The sequence below is a fragment of the Coregonus lavaretus genome, assembly GCF_964263955.1.
Source record: "Coregonus lavaretus genome assembly, chromosome: 32".
NCBI classification, from domain to species: domain Eukaryota; kingdom Metazoa; phylum Chordata; class Actinopteri; order Salmoniformes; family Salmonidae; genus Coregonus; species Coregonus lavaretus.
Window position 1 is genome coordinate 11,564,579 of NC_140019.1, and position 22,999 is coordinate 11,587,577.

The 22,999-nt window shown below is 44.9% G+C and overlaps 1 protein-coding gene across 1 annotated transcript in view; it reads left to right on the top strand.

Moving 5' to 3' along the window:
- Positions 1 to 22,999, top strand: part of diaph1 (diaphanous related formin 1) — a 140,038-nt gene that overhangs the window by 96,666 nt on the left and 20,373 nt on the right. Inside the window, exons 14-21 of the mRNA XM_084150200.1 lie at positions 18,822 to 18,920; positions 19,061 to 19,155; positions 19,319 to 19,420; positions 19,788 to 20,027; positions 20,213 to 20,342; positions 21,407 to 21,531; positions 21,786 to 21,950; positions 22,453 to 22,585. Of these exons, the coding sequence (XP_084006326.1) occupies positions 18,822 to 18,920; positions 19,061 to 19,155; positions 19,319 to 19,420; positions 19,788 to 20,027; positions 20,213 to 20,342; positions 21,407 to 21,531; positions 21,786 to 21,950; positions 22,453 to 22,585 (1,089 nt within the window). The remainder of the gene's footprint in view (positions 1 to 18,821; positions 18,921 to 19,060; positions 19,156 to 19,318; positions 19,421 to 19,787; positions 20,028 to 20,212; positions 20,343 to 21,406; positions 21,532 to 21,785; positions 21,951 to 22,452; positions 22,586 to 22,999) is intronic.

A 22,999-nucleotide genomic window follows, 5' to 3' on the forward strand; every position in this document is an offset into this window, starting at 1 on the left:
TTTTAGTATGGTTCTCTCTATACCTCATCCTTTTAGTATGGTTCTCTCTCTCTATACCTCTCATCCTTTTTGTATGGTTCTCTCTCTCTATCCCTCTCTCTCCTTTTAGTATGGTTCTCTCTCTATCCCTCGCTCTCTTTTTAGTATGGTTCTCTCTCTCTATCCCTCTCATCCTTTTAGTATGGTTCTCTCTATCCTTTTGGTATGGTTCTCTCTCTATACCTCATCCTTTTAGTATGGTTCTCTCTCTCTATCCCTCTCATCCTTCTAGTATGGTTCTCTCTCTCTATCCCTCATCCTTTTAGCATGGTTCTCTCTCTATCCCTCTCTCTCCTTTTAGTATGGTTCTCCCTCTACCCCTCTCATCCTTTTAGTATGGGTTTCTCTCTCTATCCCACTCATCCTTTTAGTTTGGTTCTCTCTCTACCCCTCATCCTTTTAATATGGTTCTCTCTATATATCCCTCATCCTTTTAGTATGGTTCTCTTTCTATCCCTCTCATCCTTTTAGTGTAATTCTCTCTCTATCCCTCTCATCCTTTTAGGATGGTTCTCTCTCTATCCCTCATCCTTTTAGGATGGTTCTCTCTCTCTATCCCTCATCCTTTTAGGATGGTTCTCTCTCTCTACCCCTCATCCTTTTAGGATGGTTCTCTCTCTATCCCTCTCATCCTTTTAGTATGGTTCTCTCTCTCTATCCCTCTCATCCCTTTAGTGTAATTCTCTCTCTCTCTATCCCTCTCATCCTTTTAGGATGGTTCTCTCTCTATTCTCATCCTTTTAGGATGGTTCTCTCTCTCTATCCCTCATCCTTTTAGGATGGTTCTCTCTCTCTATCCCTCATCCTTTTAGGATGGTTTCTCTCTCTATTCTCATCCTTTTAGGATGGTTCTCTCTCTCTATCCCTCATCCTTTTAGGATGGTTCTCTCTCTCTATCCCTTTAGTATGGTTCTCTCTCTTTCCCTCATCCTTTTAGTTCTGTTCTCTCTCTATCCCTCTCATCCTTTTAGTATGGTTCTCTCTCTCTTTCCCTCTCTCTCCTTTTAGTATGGTTCTCTCTCTCTATCGCTCTCTCTCCTTTTAGTATGGTTCTCTCTCTATCCCTCTCTCTCTTTTTAGTATGGTTCTCTCTCTTTATCCCTCATCCTTTTAGGATGGTTCTCTCTCTCTACCCCTCATCCTTTTAGTATGGTTCTCTCTCTATCCCTCTCATCCTTTTAGTATGGTTCTCTCTCTCTATCCCTCTCATCCCTTTAGTGTAATTCTCTCTATATCCCTCTCATCCTTTTAGGATGGTTCTCTCTCTATCCCTCATCCTTTTAGGATGGTTCTCTCTCTCTATCCCTCATCCTTTTAGGATGGTTCTCTCTCTTTATCCCTCATCCTTTTAGGATGGTTTCTCTCTCTATTCTCATCCTTTCAGGATGGTTCTCTCTCTCTATCCCTCATCCTTTTAGGATGGTTCTCTCTCTCTATCCCTCATCCTTTTAGGATGGTTTCTCTCTCTATTCTCATCCTTTTAGGATGGTTCTCTCTCTATCCCTTTAGTATGGTTCTCTCTCTTTCCCTCATCCTTTTAGTTCTGTTCTCTCTCTCTATCCCTCTCATCCTTTTAGTATGGTTCTCTCTCTCTTTCCATCTCTCTCCTTTTAGTATGGTTCTCTCTCTATCGCTCTCATCCTTTTAGTATGGTTCTCTCTATCCCTCTCTCTCCTTTTAGTATGGTTCTCCCTCTATCCCTCTCTCTCCTTTTAGTATGGTTCTCTCTCTATCCCTCTCTCTCATTTTAGTTTGGTTCTCTCTATCCTTTTGGTATGGTTCTCTCTCTATACCTCATCCTTTTAGTATGGTTCTCTCTCTCTATCCCTCTCTCTCCTTTTAGTATGGTTCTCTCTCTATCCCCCTCTCTTTTTAGTATGGTTCTCTCTCTTTATCCCTCATCCTTTTAGTATGGTTCTCTCTCTCTATCCCTCTCATCCTTTTAGTATTGTTCTTTTTATCCCTCATCCTTTTAGCATGGTTCTCTCTCTTTCCCTCTCTCTCCTTTTAGTATAGTTCTCCCTCTACCCCTCTCATCCTTTTAGTATGGGTTTCTCTCTCTATCCCACTCATCCTTTTAATATGGTTCTCTCTTTATATCCCTCAACCTTTTAGTATGGTTCTCTCTCTCTATCCCTCTCTCATTTTCTTATGGTTCTCTCTCTCTCTATCCCTCTCTTCCTTTTAGTATGGTTCTCTCTCTATCCCTCTCATCCTTCTAGTATGGTTCTCTCTCTCTATCCCTCATCCTTTTAGGATGGTTTCTCTCTCTATTCTCATCCTTTTAGTATGGTTCTCTCTCTATCGCTCTCATCCTTTTAGTATGGTTCTCTCTCTCTATCCCTCTCTCTCCTTTTAGTATGGTTCTCCCTCTATCCCTCTCTCTCCTTTTAGTATGGTTCTCTCTCTATCCCTCTCTCTCTTTTTAGTATGGTTCTCTCTATCCCTCATCATTTTAGTTTGGTTCTCTCTATCCTTTTAGTATGGTTCTCTCTCTCTATCCCTCTCTCTCCTGTTAGTATGGTTCTCTCTCTCTCTATACCTCTCATCCTTTTAGTATGGTTCTCTCTCTCTATCCCTCTCTCTCCTTTTAGTATGGTTCTCTCTCTATCCCTCTCTCTTTTTAGTATGGTTCTCTCTCTTTATCCCTCATCCTTTTAGTATGGTTCTCTCTCTCTATCCCTCTCATCCTTTTAGTATTGTTATTTTTATCCCTCATCCTTTTAGCATGGTTCTCTCTCTATCCCTCTCTCTCCTTTTAGTATGGTTCTCCCTCTACCCCTCTCATCCTTTTAGTATGGGTTTCTCTCTCTATCCCACTCATCCTTTTAATATGGTTCTCTCTTTATATCCCTCAACCTTTTAGTATGGTTCTCTCTCTCTATCCCTCTCTCATTTTCTTATGGTTCTCTCTCTCTCTATCCCTCTCTTCCTTTTAGTATGGTTCTCTCTCTATCCCTCTCATCCTTCTAGTATGGTTCTCTCTCTCTATACCTCATCCTTTTAGTATGGTTCTCTCTATCCCTCTCTCTCCTTTTAGTATGGTTCTCCCTCTCATCCTTTTAGTATGGTTCTCTCTCTATCCCTCTCATCCTTTTATTATGGTTCTCTCTATCCCTCTCATCCTTTTATTATGGTTCTCTCTCTCTATCCCTCATCCTTTTAGTATGGTTCTCTCTCTCTCTATCCCTCTCATCCTTTTAGTATGGTTCTCTCTCTCTCTATCCCTCTCTCTCTTTTTAGTATGGTTCTCTCTCTTTATCCTTCTCATCCTTTTAGTATGGTTCTCTCTCTCTACCCCTCATCATTTTAGTATGGTTCTCTCTTTATCCCTCTCATCCTTTTAGTATGGTTCTCTCTCTATCCCTCTCATCCTTTTAATACGGTTCTCTCTCTATCCCTCTCATCCTTTTAAAACGGTTCTCTCTCTCTATCCCTCTCATCCTTTTATTATGGTTCTCTCTCTCTATCCATCTCATCCTTTTAGTATGGTTCTCTCTCTCTATCCCTCTCTCTCCTTTTAGGATGGTTCTCTCTCTCTCTCTATCCATCTCTCTCTTTTTAGTATGGTTCTCTCTCTTTATCCCTCTCATCCTTTTAGTATGGTTCTCTCTCTCTACCCCTCATCATTTTAGTATGGTTCTCTCTTTATCCCTCTCATCCTTTTAGTATGGTTCTCTCTCTATCCCTCTCATCCTTTTAATACGGTTCTCTCTCTTTATCCCTCTCATCCTTTTAGTATGGTTCTCTCTCTCTACCCCTCATTAATTTAGTATGGTTCTCTCTCTATCCCTCTCATCCTTTTAATACGGTTCTCTCTCTTTATCCCTCTCATCCTTTTAGTATGGTTCTCTCTCTATCCCTCTCATCCTTTTAGTATGTTTCTCTCTTTTTATCCCTCATCCTTTTAGTATGGTTCTCTCTCTCTATCCCTCATCCTTTTACGATGGTTCTCTCTTTCTATCTCTCATCCTTTTAGGATGGTTCTCTCTCTATCCCTCATCCTTTTACGATGGTTCTCTCTCTCTATCCCTCTCATCCTTTTTAGGATGGTTCTCTCTCTATCCCTCTCATCCTTTTAATACGGTTCTCTCTCTTTAACCCTCTCATGCTTTTAGTATGGTTCTCTCTCTACCCCTCTCATCCTTTTAGTCTTTCTCTCTTTTTATCCCTCATCCTTTAGTGTAATTCTCTCTCTCTATCCCTCATCCTTTTAGGATGGTTCTCTCTCTATCCCTCATCCTTTTAGGATGGTTCTTATCCTTTTAGGATGGTTCTCTCTCTATATCCTTCATCCTTTTAGGATTGTTCTCTCTTTTTATCCCTCTCATTCTTTTAGTACTGTTCTCTCTATCCCTCATCATTTTAGTATGGTTCTCTCTCTCTATCCTTTTAGAATGGTTCTCGCTCTATCCCTCATCCTTTTAGTATGGTTATCTATATTTATCCCTCTCATCCTTTTAGAATGGTTCTCTCTATCCCTCATTATTTAAGTATGGTTCTCTCTCTCTGTCCCTCATCCTTTTAGGATGGTTCTCTCTCTCTATCCCTGTCATCCTTTTAGTATGGTTCTCTCTCTCAACCCCTCTCTCTCCTTTTCGTATGGTTCTCTCTCTCTCTCCGTCCCTCTCATCCTTTTAATATGGTTCTCTCTCTCTCTCCCTCTCATCCTTTTAGTATGGTTCTCTCTACCCCTCTCATCCTTTTAGTATGGTTCTCTCTACCCCTCTCATCCTTTTAGTATGGTTCTCTCTCTATCCCTCTCATCCTTTTAGTTTGTTCTCTCTATATATTCCTCAACCTTTTAATACGGTTCTCTCTCTATCCCTCTCATCATTTTAGTATAGTTCTCTCTCTCTATCCCTCTCTCTCTCCTTTTCTGGTGTTTGTCCAGAATGAACGTGTTAATATTTCAGACTGACAGAAGTGCTTTTCCAAACCCTTCCATAGCCCTAGGCGGTTGTTACCTAGAGGGTTAGAGCACAGTGTGTGTGCTGTGTCTATTTGATTACCACATGACAATCTCTGTCAGTGATGTGGTTGTGTTGTGGTTGCGGTTGTGTTGCGATTGATCTAATCTTCTCTATGAGACAGCTTGTAGTACCCTGTCAACCACCCTAGAGGGAGCCGTTTGACGGCAACAGCAATACTACATCATCACTTGGCTCGCACTCCACACTGTGTACTAACCACCAGTGGATTTGGGAGCGCTATACACACATACACACAGATGTACAATCACACACACCCCCGCAAACACAGATGTACATGCAAGCACACACACACACACACACACACACACACAGGGAGGGAGGGAGGGGGGTGGGCGGGCGGGCAAGTGTCAACCCCCTCCAGCGCTGGTTGGGCTTGTCTAAGTCCTCTGGAGTGTGAAGGAGGGACAAGGAGAGGATGAATCTGAGGTGTGTGTGATTTTGTGTGTGGGGTTGTGTTTGTGTGTGGTTGTGTGGAACTCAAGGTCACTGACAAAGTGAAGTGGATGAGAAGAGGAAACATTTGCGCACATAGCCCTCACCCTTTCTCTCCCTCCCTCCCTCTTTCTACCCTTTTGCTGTCTCCCCTTCCCTCTTTCTCTCAGATTTCCTTTGTTTGACTGGTTTTATGGCCCCCTCCATCTCTCCCTTTAACTGTCCTTCTCTCCTCTCCTCCCTCTTTCATTTTCTCTCTGTCTCTCTCTCCCCCCCTCTCTCTCTGTGTCTCTCTCTCTCCCCCTCTCTCTCCCCCCTCTCTCTCTCTCTGTCTCTCTCTCCCCCCTCTCTCTCATCCCTCTCTCTTTCTCTCTCTCCCCTCCTTCTCTCTTTCTCTCTCTCCCCTCCTTCTCTCTTTCTCTCTCTCCCCTCCCTCTCTCTTTCTCTCTCTCCCCCTCTCTCTCTCTTTCTCTCTCTCTCCCTCTCTCTCTCTCGCTCTGTTTTAATTAGCTGGTGTAATTGCAGTAGTAAATCTTAGCTCATGTCCCAGGGAGAGTGGCTGATATAGGGCTGATTTAATAACCACAGCCAGTGGTAGCGCATTACAGCTAACCTCTAACTGCCTTTCCTCACCCTGTGTGTGTCTATCGTCTGGGTGTTTAAAGGGGGGTTTTATTAGCTGTTTATGTGGTTGAGGCAGCAGTGAGAATATGAGTTCAAGGTGAATCTGTGTCTGTGTGTCAGTTGTGGTGCCTTATCAGTGATGCAGGCTGCGTGGTGTGAGTGCGTCATCACTGCAGACCTTCATGGCCAGGAGAGCAGAGCGAGGTCAGAACGGCCCTGAGAGAATAACACACTTTCTCTCTATAATACACAACCTCTCATAAACTCTCAGGGTCACAGAGTAGTAACCACTAGGACCAAGGTGTTCCTTACTGTTGGCGTATACATTATTATAGAAACAGTTCCATGGTTTAGCCAGTAGAGGTCAGTCATACTCCACGCATCATCATACATACAGCCATCCACATGAGTGACACTTTTGTCCTACAACACATGGATCACTGTGTACACAACATTAATAACACCTTACAAATATTGAGTTGCCTCCCCCCGCCCTCAGAACAGCCATGTTGACTCCAATGCTTCCCACAGTTGTCAAGTTGGCTGGATATCCTTTGGGTGGTGGACCATTCGTTATACACACGGGAAACTGTTGAGTGGGAAAAACACAGCAGCAATGCAGTTCTTGACACAAACTGGTGCGCCTGGCACCTACTACCATACCCCGTTCAAAGGCACTTACATATTTTGTCTTGCCCATTCACCCTCTCAATGGCACACATACACAATCCATGTGTATTTAACTTGTCTCCTCCCCTTCATCTACACTGATTGAAATGGTTTTAACAAGTGACATCAATAAGGGATCATAGCTTTCACCTGGTCAGTCTGTCATGGAAAGAGCAGGTTTTCTTAATGTTTTGTACCCTCAGTACACACAGCTAGTGGAATGATTAGAAAGTAAGTTTAAAATGGTAAAAATATATATGTGTGTGTATGTAGTTCTAGGGAGATTTTATAAGGTTATGTAAATGTAAGGACACCATAAGGGTTCAATAAATGAATGTAGAGCTGCATTATGTGAGACTTTCTGAGATCTGGTTGGAAATACTTAGAGGTGTTTAGTATACTTTTAAAATCTGTTTTGAGACTTGTGAATCTTAATTAAATAATTTATAAATATATTTTGTCTGTAGGTATACACTAGGCGTACTCTTTCAACCATATATAACTTACAAAGATTTAACAGTCTCTAGATGTACTTTTTGTCAGGTGTCTTTACCATACCATCACATAACACACAGAGCACACATGCAAGCTGATGACTGGTGGAAATGACAAATAAATGTCCTACTCATTTTATCATGATGATATTTGATGTTTCATTTATTTTCAACTTTATACAGCCTTTATAAGATGATATGTGTGCGCTTTGGGTCAGTGGAGTAATTCTTATAAGCAGTTACACTGTTCAGACACCAGGGGTGCGCAAGTGAGCACAGTCCTAGCCCCTCCCCTGACCCCTCCCCTCCAGCCTGGCCCTCCCACATCCTGCCCCCGCTCCCCCCTCCCCCCTGCCCCACCCAGCCATCTGGTGCTGGGCTCCACACACACTGCCAGGAATCCATTTTCCCTGCTTCCTTTCAGAAAGAAAAACAGGATGAAGGGGCTCTTTCAGTCCGAAGTTACCCTGGAAACCCCCTATTCTTTCTCTCTTTAACACACACACACACACACAGAGGCATAATGTGGACATTTAAAGTTTAAAGGGACCAAGTCTCCGTCAGCTGTCGTTCTGTCCTGTTAAGTTTAGACAAAGGCCTCATGCCTCTCTTGCCCCCCTCCCTACCTCCCTCTTCCCCATGCTCTCCTCTTTCTCTCCTGTCTTTCTGTCACACACATTCCATTTAAACTTTTAGGTTCTAGATAACTTCAAACTTTTAGAGTAACTTAATTTTCTAATTGAAAGCATAAGGCTTCCAGTCTTAACATATTGAATTACGGTTGTGAAGTTCATGAGTTTGCAAAGTGTGTTGCGTGTATTGTATGGTAGGTAGACATGTAGACGCATAATGTGGGGAGCCTCGCAGTCCAAACATTAATAATGTGACTCCTGAAAACTAAAACCCTCTCCCCTCTTCTAGCTGGGGAGAAACTCAGGGCAGAAGAATGTTGTATGGAAAAAAGTTGCGTTGAAGTTATATAACGTTAAGTGCACTTCTCCCAGCTGGCCAGTAGAGGTGTGCCACCGTTTTCCTCCATAAGCCCACAGTGGACTCTGTCATCTGTGGGCTTTTAGAGTAAAAATACCCCTGGTCCGCTCTGCTCCACATGCAGGGAGTGGTAATTGGAGAATGAAAGAGGGGAGGGAATGAAAGAGAGGAAAATAGATCAAATAAAAGAGAGCTTTTCTCTCTGATAAGGGATTGATTTTGTTCTTTCCAGTTTCTTTCTTTGTTTCCACTCTGTCTCTTTTCTCGCTCCAAGGCAGCGAGCAATCACCTCCTCACACAGATTCTGTCCTTTTAAGGAGTGAGAGAGGAAGGGAAGGGAGGGAGGGAGGGACGAGGGGGGTGTGAAAGACAGTTCAGGCCTGGTGACTGATAAACAGTCTCCTCTTTGTACAGACAGACACACTCACACACTCACTCACTCACTCAGACGGATGGACTACTGCATGACTTGGCATCCCTCCTCCTCTTCCTCTCCTCCTTCATCCTCCTCTCCTCCTTCATCCTCCTCTCCTTTCTTGTTTCTCTCTTTCGATAAGCAGCAGGGGATATATTTGTAATGTTAGCTAAACAATAAAGAAAATACTTGCGAGCATACACACACACACACACACACACACACAGACAGACAGACAGACAGACAGACAGACAGACAGACACAGACACACAGACACACACACTCGTCTCAGTGCCAGACAGCTGTTGGAAAGGCAGGGGGCTGTGGTGGGGGTAACCAGGGGGAGGGAGGGGGCATATGGGGGTGAGTAGAGGGTTCCCTTTGTGCGGGTGGGGAGCAATAGAACTACAGCATGTACTATAAAACAAGAATGTGTGTGTGCGCATGTGTGCTCGACGTTTGTGTGTTTGCTCATGGACCTGCCATGTGTGTATGTGTTCTCCCCCATAGTGGCTCAGTTTAATGTGAGTGCTGTGTTATCAGTAGCCAGTAGGGGTGCCATTACACCATAAATGAGAGAACCTGTGTGTGTGTGCACCCATTTTGCCCTCAGCTTAGGACCCATTTTATGAATCAGTAATGACGTCGTCATCTGTGGGCTGTGCTCTGATTGGTTATAGCGCATCATGCACTATAATAGGCGTAAGAGCACACTCTCATCCCCTCTCTCTCCTCTCATCCCCTCTCTCTCCTCTCATCCCCTCTCTCTCCTCTCATCCCCTCTCTCCCCTCTCATCCCCTCTCTCTCCTCTCATCCCCTCTCTCTCCTCTCATCCCCTCTCTCTCCTCTCATCCCCTCTCTCTCCTCTCATCCCCTCTCTCTCCTCTCATCCCCTCTCTCTCCTCTCATCCCCTCTCATCCCCTCTCTCTCCTCTCATCCCCTCTCTCTCCTCTCTCCCCTCTCTCTCCTCTCATCCCCTCTCTCTCCTCTCATCCCCTCTCTCTCCTCTCATCCCCTCTCTCTCCTCTCATCTCCTCTCATCCCCTCTCTCTCCTCTCATCCCCTCTCATCTCCTCTCATCCCCTCTCATCTCCTCTCATCCCCTCTCATCTCCTCTCATCCCCTCTCTCTCCTCTCATCCCCTCTCTCGCCTCTCATCCCCTCTCTCGCCTCTCATCCCCTCTCTCTCCTCTCATCCTCTCTCTCTCCTCTCATCCTCTCTCTCTCCCTCTCTCATCCTCTCGCGCCCTCTCATCCTCTCTCTCTCGCTCTCTCTCGCATCATCTCTCTCTCTCGCATCCCCTCTCTCTCTCGCATCCCCTCTCTCTCTCACGCCCTCTCTCTCTCTTTCTCGTTGCCACAAAGTTGGAAGCACAGACTTGCCTAGAATGTCATTGTATGCTGTAGCATTAAGATTTCCCTTCACTGGAACTAAGTGGCCTAGCCCGAAACATGAAAAACAGCCCCAGACCATTATTCCTCCTCCACCAAACTTTACTGTTGGCACTATGCATTCGTGCAGGTAGTTTTCTCCTGGCATCCGCCAAACCCAGATTCGTCCGTCGGACTGCCAGATGGTGAAGCGTGATTCATCAGTCCAGAGAACACATTTCCACTGCTCCAGAGTCCAATAGCGGCGAGCTTTACACCACTACAGCCGACGCTTGGCATTGCGCAAGGTGAGCTTAGACTTGTGTTGGGCTGCTCTGCCATGAAAACCCATTTAATAAAGCTCCCGACGAACAGTTATTGTGCTGACGTTGCTTCCAGAGGCAGTTTCGAACTATGTAGTGAATGTTGCAACCAAGGACAGACGATTTTTATGCGCTTCAGTACTCGGCTGTCCCGTTCTGTGAGCTTGTGTGGCCTACCACTTCGAGGCTGAGCCGTTGTTGCTCCTAGACGTTTCCACTTCACAAAAGCAGCACTTACAGTTGACCGGGGCAGCTCTAGCATTGCAGAAATTTGACGAACTGACTTGTTGGAAAGGTGGCATCCTATGACGGTGCCACATTGAAAGTCACTGAGCTCTTCAGTATGGCCATTCTACTGCCAGTGTTTGTCTATGGAGATTGCATGGCTGTGTGCTCGATTTTATACACCTGTCAGCAACGGGTGTGGCTGAAATAGCCGGATCCACTAATTTGATGGGTTGTCCACATACTTTTGTATATATAGTGTATGTCCATCTCTATTTGTCTCTCTGATTGTGTGTGTCTGTCTCTGTGTGTTTGTCTTTGTCCGTTTGTGTGTAACGGTGGATATCCTGATAGTCTTCCTGTTCTCTGTAGACTCCAGGACAGAGTGTGTGAGACACAATGGTGTTTATGATTCCCACTGACGATACAGACCGCACACATTATATACACTCAGAAGACACACACACACACACAATACATTAGGTACGTACAAAGACAACATATGCTTGTTGTCACACAGGGAAAACACATATGCTACCCACAGAGCGAAAACATTGCACTCACACAGAGAGCAGACGAGGGACAAAGATGCTTACAGGAGGTCATGATGCCAAGTGAAACAAACAATGCTGTTCAGTAGAGGCTGTGAGTGGTGGAGTGTGAGAGAGAGACCTCGTTAGTGACTGAGCGAAAGAGAGGCCTCAAAGGCCTGCTCTGTCTTATAATACACTGTACTAACTGTAGCACTAACTCCAAAAAAGTTTTGGGACACTAAAGTCCATGGAGAAAAGCACCTCCTCCCAGCTACCCACTGCACTGAGGCTAGGAAACACTGTCACCACTGATAAATCTACGATAATCGAGAATTTCAATAAACATTTTGCTACGGCTGGCCATGCTTTCCACCTGGCTAGCCCGGCCACCAGCTCTGCACCCTCCGCTGCAACTTGCCCATGCCCCCCCCACTTCTCCTTCACCCAAATTCAGATAGCTGAAAGAGCTGCAAAATCTGGACCCCTACAAATCAGCTGGGCTAGACAATCTGGATCCTTTCTTTCTAAAATTAGCTGCAGAAATTGTCGCAACCCCTATTACTAGCCTGTTCAACCTATCTTTCGTATCGTCTGAGATCCCCAGAGATTGGAAAGCTGCCACGGTCATCCCCCTCTTCAAAGGGGGTGACACTCTAGATCCAAACTGTTACAGACCTATATCCATCCTACCCTGCCTTTCGAAAGTATTTGAAAGCCAAGTTAACAAACAGATCACCGACCACTTCGAATCCCACCATACCTTCTCCACTATGCAATCTGGTTTCCGAGCTGGTCATGGGTGCACCTCAGCCACGCTCAAGGTCCTAAACGATATAATAACCGCGATTGATAAAAGACAGTACTGTGCAGTCGTCTTCATCGACCTGGCCAAGGCTTTTGACTCTGTCAATCACAGCATTCTTATTGGCAGACTAAATAGCCTTGGTTTCTCAACTGACTGCCTCGCCTGGTTCACCAACTACTTTTCAGATAGAGTTCAATGTGTCAAATCGGAGGGCCTGTTGTCTGGACCTCTGGCAGTCTCTATGGGGGTGCCACAGGGTTAAATTCTCGGGCCGACTCTATTCTCTGTGTATATCAATGATGTCGCTCTTGCTGCTGGTGACTCTCAGATCCACCGCTACGCAGACGACACCATTTTGTATATACCTGGCCCTTCATTGGATACTGTGTTAAGAAACCTCCAAACGAGCTTCAATGCCATACAACACTCCTTCCGTAGCCTCCAACTGCTCTTAAACGCTAGTAAAACTAAATGCATGCTCTTCAATCGAAAGCTGCTTGCACCTGCCGCCCGACTAAAATCACTACTCTCGGCGGGTCTGACTTAGAATATGTGGACAACTACAAATACCTAGGTGTCTGGTTAGACCGTAAACTCTCCTTCCAGACTCACATTAAGCATCTCCAATCCAAAGTTAAATCTAGAATCTGCTTCCTGTTTCGCAACAAAGCCTCCTTCACTCATGCTGCTAAACATGCCCTTGTAAAACTGACTATCCTACCGATCCTTGACTTCGGCGATGTCATTTACAAAATAGCTTCCAACACTCAACTCAGCAAATTGGATGTAGTCTATCACAGTACCATCCATTTTGTCACCAAAGCCCCATATACTACCCACCATTGTGACCTGTATGCTCTCATTGGCTGGCCCTCACTACATATTCGTCGCCAAACCCACTGGCTCCAGGTCATCTATAAATCACTTATCTTAGCTCATTGGTCACCATAGCAACACCCACCCGTAGTATGCGCTCCAGCAGGTATATCTCACTGGTCATCCCCAAAGCCAACATCTCCTTTTGGCTGCCATTCCTTCCAGTTCTCTGCTGCCAATGACTGGAACGAACTGCAAAAATCTCTGAAGCTGGAGACTCTTATCTCCCTCATTTAACTTTAAGCATCAGTTGTCAGAGCAGCTTACTGATCACTGCACCTGTACACAGCCCATCTGTAATTAGCCCACCCAACTACCTCATCCCCATATTGTTATTTACATTGTTATATATTTTGCTCATTTGCACCCCAGTATCTCTATTTGCACATCATCTTCTGCACATCTATCACTCCAGTGTTAATACTAATTGTAAGTATTTTGCACTATGGCCTATTTATTGCCTTACCTCCATATCTTACTACATTTGCACACACTGTATATAGATTTTCTATTGTGTTATTGACTGTACGTTTTTGTTTATTCCATATGTAACTCTGTGTGGTTGTTGTTTTTATCGCACTGCTTTGTTTTATCTTGGCCAGGTTGCAGTTGTAAATGAGAACTTGTTCTCAACTGGCTTACCTGGTTAAATAAAGGTGAAATAGAAAATTACTGTAGTAGTAGTACTGTTGTAGTGGTAATTGTAGTACTGTAGTGGTAGTACTGTAGTAAGGGTAGTTCAGTAGTAGTAGTGGTACTGTTGTAGTAGTAGCAGTGGTAGTATGGTGGTCCCAGGAAGTAGTAGTACTACTGTTGTTGTAGAAGTAGTAGTACTACTGGTGTTATTTTCTTTAGTCATTTAGCAGACGCTCTTATCCAGAGCGACTTAGTTAGTGAGTGCATACATTTTTCATACTGGCCCCCCGTGGGAAACGAACCCACAACCCTGGCGTTGCAAGCGCCATGCTCTACCAAGTGAGCTACAGGGGACCTGTTGTTGTAGTAGTTGTATTCCTATTTCCTGTTCAGGCTCCATGTAAAACTGAGGAAAAAGAAACTGAGGGATAAAAGAGAGCGAGAGAGAGTGAAAACTTGAGTGAGCGGTAGGGGACATAATATGCCTTGTGGAAGGGGACAGGAGATGGATGGAAGATGTTGAAGGAGCAAAAAGAAAAATGGGGACACGTGACCTCTGTCCTATAGCCAGTCGCTTTGGATGCTAGGCTTGGGCGATGCACCGGGAACACGCTATATTTCGAAATAATGATGGTATGGTTTTTCAATACCATTTAAAAAACATTATTTATTTTTTTTGGGGGGGGGGGGGCTGTGTGCTACGCCACTGCTTATAACTAACTGTAAGTTAAGTGTAACTATAAGAAATCTAAGATTAGTCAAATAAATTATATCCAGCTCAGGGCTCCAGCTATGTATTTGGTTTGCTAACTTACTAGCTAAAGTATTCAGACCCCTTGACTTTATCCATTCTAAAATGTATTAAATTGTGTTTTCCCCCCTCATCAATCTATACACAATACCCCATAATGAGAAAACAAATACAGATTTTAAGAAATGTATGCATGTATAAATTTTTTAAAACTGAAATATCACATTTACATGAGTATTCAGACCTTTTACTCAGTACTTTGTTGAAGCACCTTTGGCAGCGATTACAGCCTCGAGTCTGACGCTACAAGCTTGGCACACCTGTACTTAGGGAGTTTCTCCCGTTCTTCTCTGCAGATCTTCTCAAGCTCTGTCAGGTTGGATGGGGAGCGTCGCTGCACAGCTATTTTCAGGTCTCTCCAGAGATGTTTGATCGTGTTCAAATCTGGGCTCTGGCAGGTCCACTCAAGGACATTCAGAGACTTGTCCCGAAGCCACTCATGCGTTGTCTTGGCTGTGTGCTTAGGGTCGTTGTACTGTTGGAAGGTGATCCTTCACCCCAGTCTGAGGTCCTTTGCGCTCTGGAGCAGGTTTTCATCAAGGATCTCTCTGTACTTTGCTCCGTTCATCTTTCCCTGATCCTGACTAGTCTCCCAGTCCCTGCCGCTTAATAACATCCCCACAGCATGATGCTGCCACCACCATGCTTCACCGTAGGGATGGTGCCAGGTTTCCTCCAGACCAAAGGATCTTGTTTCTCATGCCTTTTGGCAAACTCCAAGCGGGCTGTCATGTGTCTTTTACTGAGGAGTGGCTTCCGTCTGGCCACTCTACCATAATGGTCTGATTGTAGGAGTGCTACAGAGATGATTGTCCTTCTGGAATGTTCTCCCATCTCCACAGACAAACTCTGGAGCTTTGTCAGAGTGACCATCGGGTTCTTGGTCACCTCCCTCACCAAGGCCCTTCTCCCCCGATTTCTCAGTTTGGCTGGGCAGACAGCTCTAGCGAGAGTCTTGGTGTTTCCAAACTTCTTCCATTAAGAATGATGGAGGCCACTGTATTCTTGGGGACCTTCAATGCTGCAGACATTTTTTGGTACCCTTCCCCAGATCTGTGCATCGACACAATCCTGTCTCGAAGCTCTACAGACAATTCCTTCGACCTCACCGCTTGGTTTTTGCTCTGACGTGCACTGTCAACTGTGGGGCCTTATATAAACAGGTGTGTGTCTTTCCAAATCATGTCCAATCAATTGAATTTACCACAGGTGGACTCCAATCAAGTTGTAGAAACATCTCAAGGATGATCAATGGAAACAGGATGCACCTGAGCTCAATTTCGAGTCTCATTGCAAAGGGTCTGAATACTTATGTAAATAAGGTATTTCTGTTTTTATTATTAATAAATATATTTATAAACCCGTTTTCGCTTTGTTATTATGAGGTATTGGGTGTAGATTGATTTAGTTTTTAATCCATTTTAGAATAAGGCTGTAATGTATCAAAATGTGGAAAAAGTCAAGGGGTCTGAAGACTTTCCGAATGCACTGTAAGTGGCTAGATGTCAAGATCAAGATTCTTGGTTACAGCAGAGACATTCAGTCCCCTCTTGGATCAAGATCCCTGTTGCTTACATTTTTTTGTGTGTAAAATATATATATACAGTGGGGAGAACAAGTATTTGATACACTGCCGATTTTGCAGGTTTTCCTACTTACAAAGCATGTAGAGGTCTGTAATTTGTATCATAGGTACACTTCAAATGTGAGAGATGGAATCTAAAACAAAAATCCAGAAATTCACATTGTATGATTTTTAAGTAATTAATTTGCATTTTATTGCATGACATAAGTATTTGATACATCAGAAAAGCAGAACTTAATATTTGGTACAGAAACCTTTGTTTGCAATTACAGAGATCATACGTTTCCTGTAGGTCTTGACCAGGTTTGCACACACTGCAGCAGGGATTTTGGCCCACTCCTCCATACAGACCTTTTCCAGATCCTTCAGGTTTCGGGGCTGTCGCTGGGCAATACAGACTTTCAGCTCCCTCCAAAGATGTTCTATTGGGTTCAGGTCTGGAGACTGGCTAGGCCACTCCAGGACCTTGAGATGCTTCTTACGGAGCGACTCCTTAGTTGCCCTGGCTGTGTGTTTCGGGTCGTTGTCATGCTGGAAGACCCAGCCACAACCCATCTTCAATGCTCTTACTGAGGGAAGGAGGTTGTTGGCCAAGATCTCGTGATACATGGCCCCATCCATCCTCCCCTCAATACGGTGTAGTCGTCCTGTCCCCTTTGCAGAAAAGCATCCCCAAAGAATTATGTTTCCACCTCCATGCTTCACGGTTGGGATGGTGTTCTTGGGGTTGTACTCATCCTTCATCTTCCTCCAAACACGGCGAGTGGAGTTTAGACCAAAAAGCTCTATTTTTGTCTCATCAGACCACATGACCTTCTCCCATTCCTCCTCTGGATCATCCAGATGGTAATTGGCAAACTTCAGATGGGCCTGGACATGCGCTGGCTTGAGCAGGGGGACCTTGCGTGCGCTGCAGGATTTTAATCCATGACGGCATAGTGTGTTACTAATGGTTTTCTTTGAGACTGTGGTCCCAGCTCTCTTCAGGTCATTGACCAGGTCCTGCCGTGTAGTTCTGGGCTGATCCCTCACCTTCCTCATGATCATTGATGCCCCACGAGGTGAGATCTTGCATGGAGCCCCAGACCGAGGGTCTTGAACTTCTTCCATTTTCTAATAATTGCGCCAACAGTTGTTGCCTTCTCACCAAGCTGCTTGCCTATTGTCCTGTAGCCCATCCCAGCCTTGTGCAGGTCTACAATTTTATCCCTGATGTCCTTACACAGCTCTCTGGTCTTGGCCATTGTGGAGAGGTTGGAGTCTGTTTGATTGAGTGTGTGGACAGGTGTCTTTTATAATAATAATAATAATAATAATATGCCATTTAGCAGACGCTTTTATCCAAAGCGACTTACAGTCATGCGTGCATATTTTTTTTTGTGTATTGGTGGTCCCGGGGATCGAACCCACTACCTTGGCGTTACAAGCGCCGTGCTCTACCAGCTGAGCCACGAGTTGAAACAGGTGCAGTTAATACAGGTAATGAGTGGAGAACAGGAGGGCTTCTTAAAGAAAAACTAACAGGTCTGTGAGAGCCGGAATTCTTACTGGTTGGTAGGTGATCAAATACTTATGTCATGCAATAAAATGCAAATGAATTACTTAATCATACAATGTGATTTTCTGGATTTTTGTTTTAGATTCCGTCTCTCACAGTTGAAGTGTACCTATGATAAAAATTACAGACCTCTACATGCTTTGTAAGTAGGAAAACCTGCAAAATCGGCAGTGTTTCAAATACTTGTTCTCCCCACTGTGTGTATATATATATATATATTGTGCACTTCCGGTAATACCGTATACCCCAGTATGGTACAGAGACAGTATGAACATCTGGATGCCGGCCAACCCTATTGGATACACGCTTGTGTGTGTGTGTGTCCAACACTGAACTCAACCCAGAAGTACACACACTACCCACAGACAAGTTCCTGACCTTGTACCAACAGTTTGTGAGTGTGTATGGTGGTGTGTTTGCTGCTGCTTTGTGCTTTCCTCAGAGTCCTCCATGTCCGTCTGCATGAGAACTATGTGTAACCTTGTACGACGTGAATATTCTTCCCCCGTGGTGGTGGAGTGATGTTATTTCTCGTCTACTCCGAGGTGTTACAGTACAATGCTCCCAACACCTCCATGACATTCTACAGCTGGAGGTGGGAGAGACACGAAAAGGGCATCTCTCCCTCTGTCAGCCTCTATCTACATATCTCCCTCTGTCAGCCTCTATCTACATCTCTCTCTCTCTGTCAGCCTCTATCTACATCTCTCTCTCTCTCTGTCAGCCTCTATCTACATCTCTCTCTCTCTGTCAGCCTCTATCTACATCTCTCTCTCTCTGTCAGCCTCTATCTACATCTCTCTCTCTCTGTCAGCCTCTATCTACATCTCTCTCTCTCTATGTCAGCCTCTATCTACATCTCTCTCTCTCTCTGTCAGCCTCTATCTACATCTCTCTCTCTCTCTGTCAGCCTCTATCTACATCTCTCTCTCTCTCTGTCAGCCTCTATCTACATCTCTCTCTCTCTGTCAGCCTCTATCTACATATCTCTCTCTCTGTCAGCGTCTATCTACATCTCTCTGTCAGCCTCTATCTACATTTCTCCCTCTTTCTATTTCTTTCATACTGTTTTTCTTGTCACCTCTGTTAACTTCTATCACTCTTTCTGTTTTCTTTCTTTGTCATATGCTTTAAAATGGTCATCTTGGCTTCCCCCTCTCCTCTCCACTCCTATATTCCTTTTTACCCTCTTGCTCTCCATCTCTCTCCTCCCTCCAGTTGAAATGTGCCTTGGGATTGACATGAGTTCTCTTCTCGAAGTATTGAAGTAATAATATAATAATCTATGCCATTTAGCAGACACTTTTATCCAAAGTGACTTAGTTGCCATGCTCTATCAACTGAGCTACAGAGGACCAAATATTAACAATATAAATCCTTCACCCCCCCCCCTCTCCCTCTCTCTCTCTCTCTCTCTCTCTCTCTCTCTCTGTGTATAGCAAAGAAGGACCAGGAGGGAGAGGAGGAGAAGAAAACAACCCAGAAGAAGAAGGTGAAAGAGTTGAAGGTGTTGGACTCGAAATCATCTCAGAACCTCTGTGAGTGTCTGATCACAAGCCCTGTATCACCGCTCTCCACTATGTTCAGCTTCTCAGGGTTTCAATGCAGCAAGGGTCTAGCAGTCAAGTAGTAGTAGTGTTGTGTGTGTGTGAGCTGTGATTGGCTGTGTGTGTTTCAGCCATCTTCCTGGGCTCGTTCCGTCTGCCCTACGAGGAGATCAAAAACGTCATCCTGGAGGTCAACGAGAAACTGCTCTCTGAGTCCATGGTGCAGGTACAGACCAGAGTGTTTGTCTGTCTATCTGTCTGGCTGGCTGAACGTGAGCGAGTCACTGTTTTCTATGTGTGCGTTAGATAATGCAAATGTTTGTTTTGTGTATTCAAATGTTCTATTTTTCCTGTATGTAAATGAATGTTCTCGCTCTTGCTGTGTGTAGAATCTTATCAAGCAGCTGCCAGAACAGGAGACGCTGAATGTTCTGGGGGAGATGAAAGATGAGTATGAAGACCTGGCAGAGGCCGAGCAGTTTGGAGTAGTGGTGAGAACACAAGCCACAACACACACGCACAACACAACACAACACAACACAACACACACGCTATTATGTGGAAAAATGGGGCATTAATAAAGCTGTGAATGGCCTGACTAAACCATAGCATAACACATTAGACTTGGAAAACACAAACTAGCCAACCATACACACAACCCTATTGACCCTAGTCAAACACTACCAGGAATACAGTCCCTCCCATCCCACTTTAAAGGAAACATAATTTATAAAGGCTTTATAGAGCATTCACAAGTCTTCATAAGCACTAAAAAGATGCTTCAGAAATCATTTATAACACAAATGTACCCCTCGTGGGTGTCATGTTCTCCAACCCTCGCCTCTCTCCCGCCTCCAGATGTCGACGGTGAAGCGGCTGAAGCCTCGGCTGACGGCCATCTTGTTCCGGCTGCAGTTTGAGGAGCAGCTGAACAACATCAAGCCAGACGTGGTGTCCGTGACGGCGGCCTGCGAGGAGCTGAGGAAGAGCACCGCCTTCTCCCAGCTGCTGCAGATCACCCTGCTGGTGGGCAACTACATGAACGCCGGCTCCCGCAACGCCAAGGCCTTCGGATTCACCATTAGCTACCTCTGCAAGGTGTGAGAGAGACAGATATATACACACATACATAAACACACACAGACACACAATCGCGTATCTACAGACACTACAGGGTTAGGACAAAATGGATGTGATAAGCAAAGACTCCATTAAGGGTTTTAAAGGGGTGGGGGGGAATACAACTATTGTCTGAATTGCCCTCTGACCCTCTGTCCAATCAGCTGCGGGACACGAAGACAGCTGACCTGAAGCAGACGCTGCTGCACTTCCTGGCTGACGTTTGTCAGGAGCAGTATCCCGACGTCATGACCTTCCCCGACGAGCTCATCCACGTAGAGAAGGCCAGCCGAGGTAACCGTGACAACCATGGACTACACTAGGGTTGGGCGATGTCAATCTTTGTCCTATCGTGAGTATGTACTCATAAAATCATGGGCTGGATAGAAGCAAAGTCTACCGTCTTCAGAGTTGATGAGGATTGCTTTGCTTCTTCCTCCTCTCTTAAAAGGCGGTTGTTTGTTCTATACTCTAGATTCAGACTTTCATTCTTGTTCTTTTTGAAAGCGGCAACTTCATGACTTCTATGATGGGCCATGTAAGAGGAGAGGTTATTGGCTGTTTGTTTTTTTCACCCCGCACAGATCATTTATTTCTTAATAGGCTTAAACTTGATTAAGCTTGTCATTCAACTTTTCTATAGGCTATTGATATAGTTTGTGCTTTCTCATTTGTTAGTCCCCTGGCTACCCTTCATTTAAACAACTTTTTGAGGTGGAACTCCGTTAGACTCATTCATTGTTTAGCCCAAAGTCATATTCATATTGAATGGAGAAACAAGGGAATATAGCCTACGTTTTTTAAAACAGCTAGACACAATGTAGTTAAGGAGTGTTCATTATAAAAAATAAATAGGTTTAGGCTATAAGGCCCATGCATCCGACAGAGCTAGAGAGAGAGAAACAATATTCAGACTGGACATTTTGCGCTGCTTTGGTGGAATTCTCTGCTCTGTCTAGCCTACATTACTCTATAGGCCTACATAACAGGCTATTTATTTAAATAGGCTATAGCAAATAGGACTAGGCAGATTACTCGGAATGTCACTCGTGCTGCCCTGCCGTGCGCTGTCCGACACCGTTCCTTAGGCCTACTGCGCAGAGCCAGTCAAGTTCGAATAGGCTAAACTATCATCTGTCACATCACGATGTCGTCACCATCGACGATGGCTGTCAATCATTGTCGATAGTATCGCCTATCGTAATATCGCCCAACCCTAGACTACACCTAACACCTACCCTCAGAACTAAGACTGCGGGGGTGGATACCAATATTCAGACAGTTTTCCTTTCCTTGTTTTCTCTCCTTTCCTTTCGACACGTTGACCTTTGCCCTTTCCCATCTAACCCCTGTGCCAGTGTCGGCTGAGACTCTGCAGAAGAACTTGGAGCAGATGGGTCGTGCGCTGAATAGTCTGGACAAAGACCTGGAGACCTTCCCTCCTCCACAGAGTGACAGGGACATGTTCATAGAGAAAATGACTATATCCTTTACTACTGCAAATCACGTTGACTCTAAATCAAACTCAACTCAAATCATTTTCACTTCCTCTAATCCAATAAAACTACATGTAAAGTGTCGTTTCAAAGGAGCGCCACACATCCTACGAATTACAATGGAGACAGGAAACATTCTCTGATGTCAATTCCTGCAAGCCAGGTCTTCCGTGCTGAAAGCTGAATGTGTGTAGGCCTCAGTGTGTTGCCGGGCTGTGTATTCCTTAACGCCGTTCCTCACAGCTTTGTGGGCAGTGCCAGAGAGCAGTATGAGAAGTTGGACATGATGCATAAGAACATGGAGAAGCAGTACTCTGACCTGGGGGACTACTTTGTGTTCGACCCTCGCAAGATTTCTGTCGAAGAGTTCTTCGGTGACCTCAACAACTTCAAGAACATGTTCCAGGTGAGTGTGCGCGCACGGGTGTCTCTCTCACTCTCATTCGGATTAAATTATACACACTAAAGTAGATTTCAAACCGTACCGTTTCTCGTCACCTGTCTGTGCGAGTGATATTTACTGTGTTAGTAGGCAGGTGTAGTCTACAGGTATTCCTTATCAGTTTCCTTTTAGCCTACACAAACACTTTAGAGGAGAGAGGGAAGAGGAGGGAAGGGGCAATTAGGGGATAGATTTAGCCACCTGTTGCTAGTGTTGACATAGTGTTCATAACGGCTGACATGGTGTGTTTATCTCACTTAAACCGTTTAACTGTGACTGTGGTTTACTAAAAGAACTCCTTGATTCTACAGATGCAGGTGCTGGTTTGTTTGACGGGCTATCTAGGCAGACGGCCAAGTCTTGAAGTGTTTCTCAGTGTCACACTTTCACATAATCTCTCTCGCTCACATACACACACACACACGCACACACTGATGTCCCTGTCTCTGCGTCCATGTCCCCTCAGCAAGCGGTGAAGGAGAATGCGAAGAGGAGGGAGTCGGAGGAGAAGCTCAAGAGAGCCAAGCTGGCCAGAGAGAAGGCTGACAGGGAGAAGGAGGAGAAACAGAAGAAAAGCCAACAACTGGACCTCAACGCAGGTCAGAGTGTCTGTGGGAGAGGAGTGGGTCAACTTGTGGGGCTGGGTGGAGGGAGGATGTTTTGTGAACTGAACTTCTCCTTGATGCCAGTTGGGGGCAGTCAGAGCCCACTGTACTGCGGGATCTGTGTGTGTGTGTGTGTGTGTGTGTGTGTGTGTGTGTGTGTGTGTGTGTGTGTGTGTGTGTGTGTGTGTGTGTGTGTGCGTGTGCGTGTGTGTGCGTTGTTTCCAGTAATCCACAGCAGACCTAAGATAATCTAATATAGAGGACCTCTGCACAGAGCGAGAGAAAAGAGCTAGTGAACGAGAGACGGAGGATAGAAATGTGGAGGAGACTATAGTCTGACTCTGTCTTATCCCCTCATTCAGTTCTTTTTGGAACGAGGGATTTTTGTCTCCGAAAACAATAAGAAGA